The sequence below is a fragment of the Argentina silus genome (assembly GCF_951799395.1).
Source record: "Argentina silus genome assembly, chromosome: 11".
Classification (NCBI taxonomy): domain Eukaryota; kingdom Metazoa; phylum Chordata; class Actinopteri; order Argentiniformes; family Argentinidae; genus Argentina; species Argentina silus.
This window is the reverse complement of record NC_139665.1, coordinates 19158185-19172210: the sequence shown is the minus strand read 5'-3', so window position 1 is coordinate 19172210 and position 14026 is coordinate 19158185. Positions and strand designations below refer to the sequence as shown.

At 44.4% G+C, this 14026-nt stretch overlaps 1 protein-coding gene across 2 annotated transcripts in view; it reads left to right on the top strand.

Annotated features, from left to right (window-relative positions):
* Positions 1–806: 806 nt before the first annotated feature.
* LOC310811812 (receptor-type tyrosine-protein phosphatase U-like) overlaps positions 807–14026 on the top strand; it is a 103246-nt gene continuing 90026 nt past the window's right edge. For both annotated transcript variants that reach the window (XM_083680115.1, XM_083680116.1), the window contains exon 1: positions 807–914. In XM_083680115.1, the coding sequence (XP_083536241.1) occupies positions 845–914 (70 nt within the window). In that variant the 5' untranslated portion in view covers positions 807–844. The remainder of the gene's footprint in view (positions 915–14026) is intronic.

Genomic DNA, 14026 nt, shown 5'->3' with positions numbered 1-14026 from the left:
CCAATTCAAGATGTAAATTAATTGAAACACTTTTGGACTTGTTTGCTCTTCCTGTACATAATGTTGTTTTGAACTGTGCACCAATGTTTCCTTTCCATTTGTGGAAATAAACTAAACAAAACGAAAAACCTGCCTACACTATTTAACTTCTCCAGCTCCCACCACTGTTCTTTCCCTACGTAGTCTTTGCTCCAGGTTTCCAGGGAGAAGGATTTAGAGAGACAGGCAGTGACTCCTGCTGACCTATTGTGAGTGGCATATTGAGCTCTCCAAACCCACCCCTTCTGCATTCCAACCACTGCAGGCATCTGGATTAGGCTCTTACTCCCACTCTGCTCTGGAGCCCAGGTGTATTACAGAAGGTAGATAAGATTCACATTATCAGAATATTCAGGAAAAACATCCTTCCTTACAGCATACATCCACACATGTCAATTACAGAGTGGCCATCTGGATAGTAGGCTTTTCTTTGTCTATGTAAAGAGGATAGTTATGTAAATATGATTTGACACAACATAGCCTAGCAGTTATATGCTTGGATATTTATGTATTATCAATGGTTGGTAACAATAAAGCCACCACGTGGGGGCGCAGTAGACCTGTATTCAAGCGAACAAGCTTGATGCCGCAAAATAAGTGTGGCAGAAAAGGTTCTTTTTGAATTCTTTGCCCTTACGTCAGCTGGAGCAGCTCAAATTGCCTCTGTGTTTCGCGTGGACGGACTCGGCAGCGCTTCAGCAGGAAATCTGCAATCAATGGGCTCGAGCGTACAACTTCGCACCAGTCCTACCGGAGTGTCTACAAGGATTTCGTCTTATAGAACGAGCTGGACTAAAACGTTAAAATGAATTCAGGAGCCTTTATATTGATGCTGGTCGTCAGGATCTACGCCGATACCATGGAAGGGCCAACAGGTAAACAATCGTTTTCGCCCGTTCGAGTCATCCACTGCGCACCTGTGAAGATGTCATTCTCACTGTTTTAACTGATGATTTAACTAAAAAAGCTGTAATACGCAAGTAGTTACAAAAACAGATATTTATTATTACATTTTTGTTTGTTTGTGTTTTTATAGTAAACAAAAGGCTTCAATTGCGCGGTCGAGGAACAACTTTTAAGAAAGTGTTGTCCTTAACAATTAGATTGTGGGCTAAAATAACTGTTGATTTCTGTTATTCAGGGTCTGGTTACTGATCAGTCACTTCACGAAGTAAGAAATTGTATTAGGATACGGGCAATGGGCTGTTGTAGAGTTTTATTTTTTGGTGATACTGTAGTCTACCTGGCCCGGCCAGTGTGAGTATAGCGAGCACATTTGGAATTAGGTATTTTGCAGATATTTCGAAATGATGTCATTCCTGGAAGTAAAAAAAGATTGCATAGCTATCAATATTGTAATTATTACTGTTGACAAATGAACATATGATACAGGCTAATAGCACCGGTTTTCAAATGCTTTCTGGTAGGATGGCATGTTTCTCCTCAGGAAGGAATATGCAAATACTTACATATTTATCCTATTGTAATCATCGAGACCGGTTGATTATTCATTTTGAAGATTGTTACTGTTGAAGATTGCTTGATCTAGTCCCCCTTAACTGCCGAGATTCGGCAACCCGCAGATGTAGGATATTATGATTGCTTGTATTCTCCTATTCTAGCGTAATTTGTTCACTTACGGAACACATACACACACACACACACACGAACGCACGCACACGCACGCACGCACACGCGCGCGCGCGCGCGTAAAGTAAAGTGTGCACATTTAGAATTAAACATTAAAGTACTGTAGAAATAAGAAAATGTAGCCATTGCTTTTGATAAAGAGCAGAAGGCACACTTGAAATCTAATTATTTCAAGACACACACTATCAACAAAGGTCCAGCATCATGTTCACTGTTTTGACACCTAATAGTATCAATGTCTGTTTCTCATCTGGCTGAGACAGGTTTGAGGCCCAATGCAGTGTTTGTTGTGAACTGTATCGTTTCCATTTCTGGAAGATAGTTACTGAGAAAAAACATTCCCTTCAGTGGAATTAAGACTGGCCTATGTAGAGTTAATACGTGAAGGATTTGTTTTTTAGACAGTGGCAGAGACAACACTGGTTTCTCTCAACAGTTGAGACGAGCCTGTGGCAGAACTCTCCGTGTGAACGTTGTACGGTATGTTATAAATACTCTGGCTGTGGGTATCTCTTACAGCAACCAAGACTTTTATTAGATGTTGAGGTTATTCTTGTTGTACAGACTCCCACATGACACGCCCTACAGTGAACCAGCTGCTCTGAGAGTTAATGCGTAAGTACAACTTACACAGTTGATCTCATTACTTCACCCAATAGCTCTGTCAACTGGTCCCACTGCTCCTTGTAGCTCCCTTACAGGAGAGGCTACTGCAGGAGTCTATAGGCTAGGCCCATGTATACATGCTGGGCTGTCCATATCTGACTGCACTTGTGGGTCTTTTTCAAGCCTTGCCATGCTGTAGTAGCACCTTCGGAGTGTCCGGGGTTAAACCCCACCGTGTCAGATCATTTCACGCAGCACCTGTAAACCAGACGCAGAGGAGTTTGAGAAAGGAAGGTAATTTAATCTGCGAGCCGGAATGAGCCCACGTCTCCCCCTCTCAGCACACTGACATGCAGTGTGAAATGCAGTGTGATTGGGGGTGAAGGGGGGTGAGTGGGGAAAGAGAGACCAGACCACACAGGAAAGTGTGGTCTATGAGAGGGTGGGCGTTAGGGGGTATACCAAGGGCAAGGGGGTGCGCTGCACTCACCGAGCTGTGTGCAGTGGCGTGAATCTTTTGGATTTTAATCTAAAAGAAAATGGCCAAACACTCACAAAGCTCTCTTGGGAGCACAATGCTGCAGAGGGGGAAAATGGAGCACAAAACAGTGATTTGCTTTGTCATTCTAGTGTGAAATTCCACACAAATATCATTGACAGGTTAATTTCGTTTTTGGTCACACTTTGTATTCAGTTGCTTTATAACAACATTGCATTAAAGGGGCAATCTGGGATTGGTACATCCATTTTTGGATTTTTAAATTAATAATATATAGCCATTGATTCTTAAAGAATATGACTTAGAAATGTCTCATGAGCTCAGTTTAACTGTCTTACCCCATCATAACCCCAAATATTAGCTTGTTTTACTCCATTGTTTGTAAACAATGCAATTGTTTTAGCTTCAAATCGTGGTCAAAACTATAATTTTGCTCTCATGGATGGTCTGTCTCCATCTAGATTGGTTACATTTCTCCCATCCCATTCCTCAGCTGTTTACCAAAAAAGTGACAAAAAACAGTTTTGTTGTTATTTGAAACCTGGATTGCCCCTTTAATGTGTTGTTATGGTAATTCAGAAATTGCTTTGTAATGGGATTGCATTGTGATAGAGATGAGTAATTTGGCCAATAACACGGGTGGATGAGGGACTTATCTATTTAAACAAAAACGGTTGACTATTATGTGATACAACATAGTATGTGGTACAAAATAATCACAAAATTGCCATGTATGACAAACAAGTGAAAACAATGTTGTTACTAGAGTATCGATTGATATTATGTCAGCTTGTTTTCTTTCTCTCTGTTCATTTGTTGGTTTACATAATCGGGCTACTTATATGTTGAAAAGAGACTTGACTAACATAAAGTATTTTTATGCTTTTTTATTCACTGAACTACATATTTATCCAAGTCCCTTATCTCAGGCTTTAATCTCAAGGACTAACGTCCTAGGCTAGACAGAAGACGCATTTTTCATAAAGTGCCTTTAAATATCTTTAGACTCGGGCATTCTTTACCTCACCTCAAAGAGTAAGGTCAACACATGCTGAGATAGATGGTATCTTGTCAGACTGACTATCCTGATGGAAGGATGACTCACTATTCCCTATTCCCTATAACACAGGAAGCATTTTCAGGTTTTATTGCTACAACTGTTAGGCCTCAGGTAGCTATTACTAGTCTAATGTATTTATTGGCAATGTTGTTGGTTTGAGTGTTCAACAGAACTGAAATTATTGACATTTGCATTTAGTCGCTGCAGTTGAAGTGACCTAAATGCCCTGAAAAGTTGCTGGAAAATCGCTAAGGGACGTGGCAATCTCCTCTGCTTTTGTATATGACTTGTGAATCACTACAATATTTATTGTTTACTTTATATCTAAAAATGATTTCCTCTTATCGCTGTAGGTCGAGACTGGGGCGCACTAGTGGATGTTTTGGCAGTGAAGTCTATTTTCTCTGTGGGAGCTAAACAGAATGTAAGAGAGTGAGTGCAGAGGGTGAAAGGCAGTGTTGTCCCCATGCAGCAGACTTCCCAGTCACAGTTAGACACAGTATACCAGCATCTTCTAGGCCAGAGCCCTAAAGCGTCTCTGTTGGCCATGTCTGTGTATTCAAAGGATGTGGATAAAGGGCCAAAGACAAAGAGGAGGCAATGTTCCTCTTTTTTGAGGATTTTCTGCTCTTCAGTAGAGAATACTTTATCATGACTTTGACAAAACACTGACTGAGATGTCCACTGTGAGCTTGAGTGTTTGTTTGCATGCTTGACTCTGTGTGTTCCTGCGTGTCTGAGGTGTACAGTGGGGGGCAGAGAGAGTTGGCAGATTCATGCAGTGAACAGAAGTATCCTGAGTTGGAGTGAGTTTGAGACAGCGGGTCCCTCGGTCACGGTGCTGGTCATCAGGCCCGTCAACATCATAGCGCACCGTGGCGCTGTGCTGTGCTGTGTTGTGCTACGGTTCTGATGCTGATCAACCAGGACCGCTTCTGCTCGCGTCACAGTGGCGTGTCCGCCCGTCATTGCCACGCTCCTTTAACAAAGCTGACAGCGTTCCCAGATCGCCGCACCCGGAGCCACGGGGCCTCATGGGAAAGGGAAGCGGGGGAGTGGTGGCCCCCTAGCTGTCACTTTGCTTCTCCAGGTGTTATCAATGTGTTGCTTCTCCCTCAACACCAACTTGCCGTTCTCAGACAGCTCCGTGCCTGACAGCCCTGCCTCTTAACGTGTTTAGACACTCCATTTAAATTCTCTGTTTCAGACATGCTCACTTATGGCAAGAGGCAAATGTCAACTCGGTAATCAACACAATGATGAAGAGAAGGTGCCTCTGTTGTGACTCATGCCATCAGTAAAACACCAGCATTATAGACTGAAAGAGCAGCAGATATAAGGTATTTAGGCCTGGAGTTCTGTGTTTGAACTCTTCTTTCGATTAGCTATGTCATAATGTTTTGGAGGGTAGATGAAAAGGAATCAGCAGGATTGTGGATAAAAGCTAATAAAATCCACTGTGTCTGTGACAAATCAACTGTTCTAAAAGCGGTGGGTTATCCCTCTTTGAAAGTTGGCGTCAGTGACAGATATGCAGAATGTCGCTAAACTCACGAATGTCATTTTCCCAAGAGATTTGGCTGGGCTCCAGCTGCTGCCACAGCAACAGGGGAACTCAGAGCTGAAAGTGTCCAGACTTCTGAGCTGCAGAAGACACTGTCACTCTTTATGCTTTTCAGCAAGTCTCAGGAAGGCACGAGTGCATGTGACAGAGGCCTTGACTCCCTCTCTGTTTTCTCTCTCTTCTTTCATCCTTAGAAGAAACTGCCTCGTTTGAGTTTTCAAACTGCCCAGTGAGCATATCCTCATTGGAATGATGCTTTGATTGCAACCAGTTATACACCTACTGTATATGATTATGTAGGAGTCTTGCGTGTGTAGTGGTGTGTGTGTAGAAAACTACCTGCCATTATCTGATTCTGTGGGTCATTCTGTGGGTCATTGTGTGGGTGAGTGTGGATGTGTTGGTGTGTAGAACAGTATCTTTCCATCGACTGCATGCACGTTTGTGTGTGTGTGTGTGTGTTTCCTTTTTTTTTTATTGTTTATGTCATTTTGTACTATCTATGTGTATAGTGTACCTTTGTTGTTGTTTCTTTAGTTTGATGTGTGAAGCGGCAGTACTTTAAATGTGCACATTTCCCTCTAGGGACAATAAAGTATATCTATAGCCGACGTGATTGCTGAAAATGGATTCCTGACAATATGTGATTATGATGTGTTTCAATGTGTGATTATGAAGTTCTAGTGGCCAGTGTCACATTATCAAACAAATATATTTACAAGCAAAACAAATCAAGACACCAAGTACTGCTGAAACTATTCAAATCTGTAGGGGATGTTTAAGGATCATTTGCCATGATGTCAGGGAATCATTACCATTACTATAAAAAGTGACCGCATTTGATAGAATAGTGTGATATTGTTTGATATTGTTGTTTATTTCGGGGGGGGGGCCTGTGACAGTGGAATGATACCTGAGATGAGATATGACACAGCCAGCTCTGCTGTGACGCCTGTCCATTTAGAGCCTCCCTGCACTGCCAGCTGTGCCGATTACTTCTGAGAGATGTCACTGGCACAGACATCTCCCCATGAATATTCTTTATGAATATTCCCCGCTCGCCTCCGCTACGCCGATGGTATGTTTACACTCTGTCGCTCAGCCAATTGTCCCCCCCAACGATTCCCTCTTAATCAAACCCCGGCAGTCTGACCCGTCCACCTTGACAGATGACACTTGATGTGGCCGGTGACAGGTCGAGAACAAAAACAAGGCGGTGGTCTATTTTTTGCTGCGGTGTGACGTAACCATGGCAACGGGTCAATGTCGGCAGTAGTCAGGGTCAAAGTGGACCCCGTTTGATGATTCTGGCAGCGCTGTCAGTGAATGTCATTAGAGATGTTGATGACGGGTTGGCCTGAGTTGCAGAATAACATCCTTTTACAAGCTTCTTTCCCGTATAGCATTGGGGTAAATAAGGAAGCCAAAACTGATTTCTTATCATTCCTGCCTCTTGCCTTCTCTCTCTCTTTCTCTCCCCATTTCTCTGCCTTTCTTTATCTCCCTCTACAGTATTTCCCTCTCTAATATTAAGCAAACAATCCCCAATCTTATTCAGGTCGCAGGTCAGCTGTTTTGTGCAGATGAACTTGTGTTCAGAGATGAGCTATGACCTCATTCCACTTCACTTTCCACAATCCATGCCCTCTGTTTAATTTGACATACAAAAAGAAACCCTTAGCGATAAGGTATGAGACCCATGTGGTTTGGGTCCCCTTGCTGCTGTTGAGATATTAAAGTTTATAAAGCACTCGTTTAAAGTTATCAAACCTGTGGGCCTTCGAGGGCTCCCCTTGCAGCATGAGAGATATTAAAAGTTGAGGGGAAACTTGAATTGTTGAGGAGAAAAAAAACCCTTGAATGTGGATTTGTCCCTTAACAGAGCCTGCAGCTCCTGTTCACCCTTGTGAAGGTGAGTTTTGACCCCCTGTGCGCAGCATGGGCAGCTATGCAGTGTGAACAGCAACACCTGTGCATGTTCTTATCACCACAGGAAGGCTCACATTGAATCTTTCTTTCTTTCTTTCTTTCTTTCTTTCTTTCTTTCTTTCTTTCTCTCTCTCTCTCTGTCTCTCTCTCTCTCTCTCTCTCTCTCTTTATTTCGTTTGACCTCGCTCGTGAGCTTTCTCTCTCTCTCTCTCTCTCTCTCTCTCTCTTTCTTTCTTTTGTCCTCTCTCTCTCTCTGTCTCTCTTTCTTTCTTTTGTCCTCTCTCTCTCTCTCTCTCTCTTTCTTTCTTTTGTCCTCTCTCTCTCTCTCTCTCTCTCTTTCTTTCTTTTGTCCTCTCTCTCTCTCTGTCTCTCTCTCACCTTCGCTCCTACTGCCTCACATTATGTGCAGAGAGAGAGGGGACACCTTGGCTGCGAGACAAAGGATAGGGGTATTTTGGCAGTTGTGTGCAGCGCAGCACCTGGGACAACAGCTGCTGTGTTCATCTCCCAACAGCACTCCATCACAAGCTGGTGCAGAGGTTGGAGCACCCTGGCCTCTGGGACTAAGAAAGTTATAGATACAGGGGCTAACATTCATGGGCAAGGAGCCATGGTATCCCCTCCTGCATGTCAATTAGCCCCGTGGCGTGTTTTTGCAACTCTGTAACCCAACCCAATGATGGCAGAATGAATACCAGAATATTTCTGATTACCATGTTAAGGATTTATAAGCAGGTGGTTGCAGAATTCCAGAATCAATAATTGTATAAGCAGTTTTCAGAGTAGAGTAGAGAAGAGAGAGAGAGAGAGAGGGGTGAGAGAGGAAGGTGGGGAGGAGTAGGGACTAGCTTGGAAATCAGCTGGTGGTCTTACTGTTTCTCCAACTCTCTCTTTCACTTCTCTCCTTGATCTGTCGTCTTGGTGTTGCCCCGGGTTGAAAGTCACGGGTGGGGTGGGGTGGGGTGGGGGGGAATGCCCCTGTGCCCTTGTGCCTCTGTGCCCTTGTGCCCTCCTGCCCTCGAACCCTAATCCTAGCACCACTAGTGTCTGCACAGATGGTGTTGTGACCAGGGGATGGTGAGACGATAGACAAATTATTCAGATGACGGATGAGGCCAGACGCAGGGATGAGATCAGGGATGACCCGGGTAAACACAATAACAGGTCTCCTGTGTTTGCCCTTGTGTAACGCAACAGAGTGGACATATGTTGTTTGTGAGATCCTTAACAGCGACCCCTGCACATTGACCCATAAAAGTGTCGAGTCGGATAGAAAGCAATCCTATAAAAAAAATTCAATTGTTCTCTCTTTAGAAGGACGTCCTCTTTCCCACCAATGTTAATATATTAAGCACATGAAGCTGAAAATCATTTTCTTACAGTTGAACACACCACTGGCTCTAGAGACTGTGTTGGCAAGGCCTTTTTCATTTGGTGGTGCCTTGCTGGCTCAGTTCATGAGAGGAATGAGGAGGAGGAGTGGTAGACAAGGCTTTTCAGAGATGTAACTATTACCACCATCCTTTACATATATATATATATATATATATATATATATATATATATATATATATATATATATATATAATTTTTTACGTTCTGTCAATAACCTATTATTTAAGTGCAGAGACTCAGAGAGCAAGCCCAGAGACTGTTAGCAGAGAGGAAGAAAGAGAACTAGTCAGAGTAAGAGTAATATATGACATGTTTGTCACTGTCACTCTTCAGAGACAATTCCCACATAAATAAAGCAGCCTCATTCTCTCCAGCCACACCCAATGGGTTTTGTTCACAGTCCCAGAGGTCTGTAATCATATGCAGAGGAAAGTAGGTTATGTATTGTTTTCATATCTGTATTTTACCTCCCCCCTCCTCCTCCTCCACTCGCCAACTCTGTCACCCACTTTTTGTTGCTGGGCTGGAAGACCTGCTCTTAATTAAACCTGCCAATCACAGAGAGAGAGAGGAGGGAGGGAGGGAGGGAGGGGGGGAGAGAAAGAAAGGTTTCTGTGCGCTGAAGGACGCACCCTATCCTAACAGGGTCTGCCAAATCCCTATTGTTGAGACCGTATCCTGGGACAATGAAAACTTGAGTGAGGGGAGATGTGATGTGGGGGGGGGGGGTCGATTAATTGGAAGAGCAGATTAGGGTTACTGTCACGAGCGACAGGTTTTTTTCTCTCTACAGCGACAGGAAGAGGGGTTGAGTAACAAGCTCCTTAACCTACTCAGACATCAATCTGCACGTCTCTTTTTTCCCTCCCGGGGCCGGGTGACATCGCAGGTCCCATGTGTCGCCTCTGTTTAATTAAGAATCAGCTGGAGAGGGATTATATGCCAAAGCAGAGTGATCAGGAGAGAGAGAGGGGAGAGAGGACATTAGCAAGGAGTCATTAATACAGTGTTCGGTGCGGTTCGCTAGCCTGGCCCTGCATGGGGTACTGCCTGCTCATGCTAGTCTAGTTTCACTTGCCCGAGAGGCAGAGGCAAACTGTCTCTCTTCGTGCCGGGCTGCAGGCTTTTGGGGGTTATCGTAAATCCTTACCTCAGCGCTCTTGCCTAATTTGCTTGATTTGTTTGTGCTTAATTGGGCCGGAGACACATTTGGATCCTCTCCCCCTCAGGACTGCTTACCACAGCACCTCTGTGACAATACCCAGGATCTAAACTTACTGTGTCTCTGTGTAAGAAACAACACACTCATACACAGTCACACGTGACCTCATAAAGCTACAAACACACACTTAGTAGTCTACACATACGTTTACATACTGTACTGTATTACAGGGGCACACACAGACACACATATTAGTACACTGTATTTGCCGATATACTTCTGTATAGTGATGCTGTGATTATGGTATACACAACATATTGTTGGACATAATTACAGGTATTTTAGCATTGAGTGGTTTGTATTATTACACATGCATAATGGCACTGGGGCTGCTGGGGCTGCTGAGGCGCAGGTAGAGATGCTGGAGTGTAGCAGACAGGGGATTGATGCAGGGAAGGTGGACACCAAAGGATCTGTGGGTGTGTGGATTGACCTCGCCGGGGGCATGAATAAAAAACTGCAGTAATTGCTGAGCACTGTTCGAGAGAGAGACCTACCACAGGTGTTAGAGATTTGTTCGTTTCTCGTGGTGTTCGAATCTGCTCCGTGAAATATAAGATAGTGTTTTTCCTTCCGACTTGAAAGATCTGCTATGAGGGCATAATGAATAGGTACGCATCGGTGACAGTTGGCGACTTTGACAGCTGGGCTTAATGATGTTGACATGTCAAATATGCTTGTGCGCTAATGCTATTCTGAGCAATTCCCCTCACCCTTCATGTTATGAAAAACAAAATCACTGGCATGTGAAATTCCGGGTAGTGGCGGGGAGGGTTGCTGGGAGTGGGAGGGGGGCACGAGCCTTTTCTAGCCGATTAAGCAGTTGAAGTCATCTTTTGTCAAGGCAGGGGAACGAGGGGGGAAGCTGAACCTCCCGGAGGAAGGCTTTTGGGTTCATTGCTGTTGGATTGGCACAGGGGTTTTGTTCTGGGCTCGGTTTCGGGGTGTGGGCCTATTCAGAGGCGAGACCGGCGGCTCCTGGATTTATTCCGGCCCAGTGAGTAGCAGCAGTGACGCTGGGCTGTGCTGGAGGATTTAAGCTGTATCAGAACGAGGGGGGTGCACGCTCCAACAGAGAGACGAGAGCAGGGAAGCAAGACCATACACTCTCTCATTATCAGAGTTTACAGGGAGAGGGCGAGAGAAAGGATGAGAGTGTGGGGAGGGTGGGGGGGTGGGGGGGGGGGGGTAGAGAGGCAGAAAGTCTGAAAGGGGGCAAGAGAGACAGGGAAAGGGCAAAGCAAGAAAGAGGGAATAGAGGAAAAAGAACAAGAAGAGTAAAGACTGAATTGTAAAGAGAATGCCTGAGTGAGGATGAGTCAGGAAAGTGGATAGAGGACACAACGTTGGACTGTAAAACACGTGAAAATCTGTTCTGCTGGGCTGCAGTAAACAGACTGAATGAGAGGAGATGAAAAGAGAGGAGGAGATGATGGGGGGGGGGGGGGGGAGAGGGGAGGAGAGGAGAGGGGTGAGAAGGAGAGGGGAGGGGAGAAGAGGAAGAGAGGAGAGGGGAGGAGAGGGAGGGGAAGAAGAAGATAAGGTAAGATAGAGTAGATCAGAGGGGCAATTACGGTGTGGGGACAGAGAGGCTGTTGTCCTGGGTGAACACAGCAGGGCCACTGTCTCCAGCTGCATTCAGCTCCACTCCCAGTCTGTCGCAGAGCCCCGGCCTAAGGGCATAGTCCTATCATCCCTCTCTCATTAGTGTGAGGGACTGTGATGTGGGCCACGAAAAGCCAACAATCCCATTTTTAGAAACCATTAGAACCCAGTAAGATCAGCTCATTTGTCAAGATATTGCACAACATCATGTTTGAGTATAAATCTTTTACCATGTCCTCTACTGGTGTGAAGTCGAGCTGGCCTGTAGGTGTTTCATAATTGGGACCGCATTATTTTGGATAAGACAATGTTCTCGTGACTATTTTTTATGTAGTGGTGAGGCTCAGCATGCACCTCTTTGGAGCTGTCAGGAGAGAGAGAGAGAGAGAGAGAGAGAGCGAGAGAGAGAGAGAGAGAGAGTGCAGTCTGTTCTTTTCCTGGCCCACTGCCTGACTCTGTCTTCTGTCTCCCCGTAGAGACACCCATGGGAGAGAGCTTTGCAACAGTTCACTCTCACAAACCAGGTGTGGGAGACAAAGAGCAGCTGCAGAAAATCTGCCTCGAAACCGTGCGAGAGAGGGAGAGAGAGAGAGAGAGAGAGAGAGAGAGTTTGGTTCATTCAGTGCCTTTTTCGACTTAGGGAAGGGCTCTGCTAGTTTTCTGGGACATCTCCAGCAGAGTGATGCCCTCTAAGTAGCACACCATCCTGAGAGTGTCTTAAATATAAACCTGATGCCGGCTCTGGGCTTTCATGATTAACGCCTGATTCGGCCTGTCGTCTGCATTGCTTCAGGGTTAGTGATGATAAATGGACAAGCTCATGGATGGTCTCCTAGATTTAAAAATGTCTCCTGACTGTAGGATGACCTTGGGATGAACCACAGGCAGATTCACACCTCCTGGATTAATCTCCTTTGGGATTGACCTCTGACCCCTGTGCTCAGGAGGAGCTCTGGTCTGATGTGCCTAGTTCCTGTGATCCTTCATGCATTTTCACTCGTCATGAAAACTTAAATATGAGCTAACATAGTGTGCCCAGAATCACTCATTAGATCACTTTAATGTCAGAATATGAATAAAGAGATCTGGGACTACAAAGCACATGAATTAGAAATAAAATACAGAGCGAAATAAATAATCAATCTATGACATGCACCATGGACTTGGGTATCATATTGTATCCCCATGTGACATCAGCTGATCATGCTGATAATAAGAGTCTAAATTAGTAGAAAGATGAAAGACAATGAGAGAAATAGGAGTAGTTCAACCAGAGAGAGACCTTTTTTTAATGAATTTGAACAGTTTATTGAATTTGTACAGCTTCGAATTTTGAATGTTTTGGTGATGGCTCCGTCATTTTGGTGATGGCCATCGTGCCCTTGAGCCATTTCTGAAAGACAGCAGATGCGGTGGCGCTCAGATTAATGTATTTTTCAGAAACCCTTCGATTCTCAAAGTTGAGACACGCTTTGTGAACAAAACCGTTTCATGGGGCGCTTTGTGGCATAGCACCACGTAATCGCAAAGTCCCTGCTTCGATTCCGACCCCCGACATATCTTGCGTGTCATCCCTCCTCTCTCTCACCCATCCTTTCTTTCAATCTCTACTGTCTCTATCCCAATATCCCTGGAAAAAAAAGTTCCATGAATGCCATTATTATAGGGCACAGCAAGCAGCAACCGTTAAGTGTACAGTCTCACACCAAATAAATCACTCATCCGCTTTATAGCTCACGCATAATAGGATCTAATTATAATGGGCCCAGAGCTTTCTACTTTATTGTTCTGAGTAGGCTGGCCATACTGTGGCGGTTCCAAAGGATACTGTAGCACCAAACGTGTCCTTCACATTGGTTTTACATAATGCGTGGGTTTGTTTTACACTTGATACCCCTGAGTAGGGTTGGGCGGTATACATTTTTTCATACCTTTTTATACCGTCCTCAAAGTTTACCGAGGTATATGTTAATCAGCGAAAAAATAAATAAATAATAACGTCGCGCGGGGCTGACAGGAGCCGTCTTTGCTATTGATTTGCTATATGATATTGAATCTACGTTGAAAAACTGAATTATTTATGTGGTGACTGCTGTACCGTATGACATTGAGCGTAAACAATAATTAAAATTGTACATCCCGATTAAAAATTTGTGAAACTAAACTATGCAATTTTAAATTTTTCATGCAAATCTTGCAAATAACCTCGTGCAAATCTGCAGGCTCTCCTTTATCGTCGGGACGGAACCCGAAATGCTGCCATTTTTTTTAGGGACCAAGTCATTAGCGCTCGTCATCTTTTTTTTCTTAGGTGGAAGAGGTCACGCGCAGCACCCGAAAAGTTACACTTGTAATTCTTTCTCCGACCACGTTGGCAGCGGTGCTTTTACACATTGTCAATTGACAAACAGCGCTTAATTTGGCAGTTTGATAAATAATGGAACAGAAATCTTATGA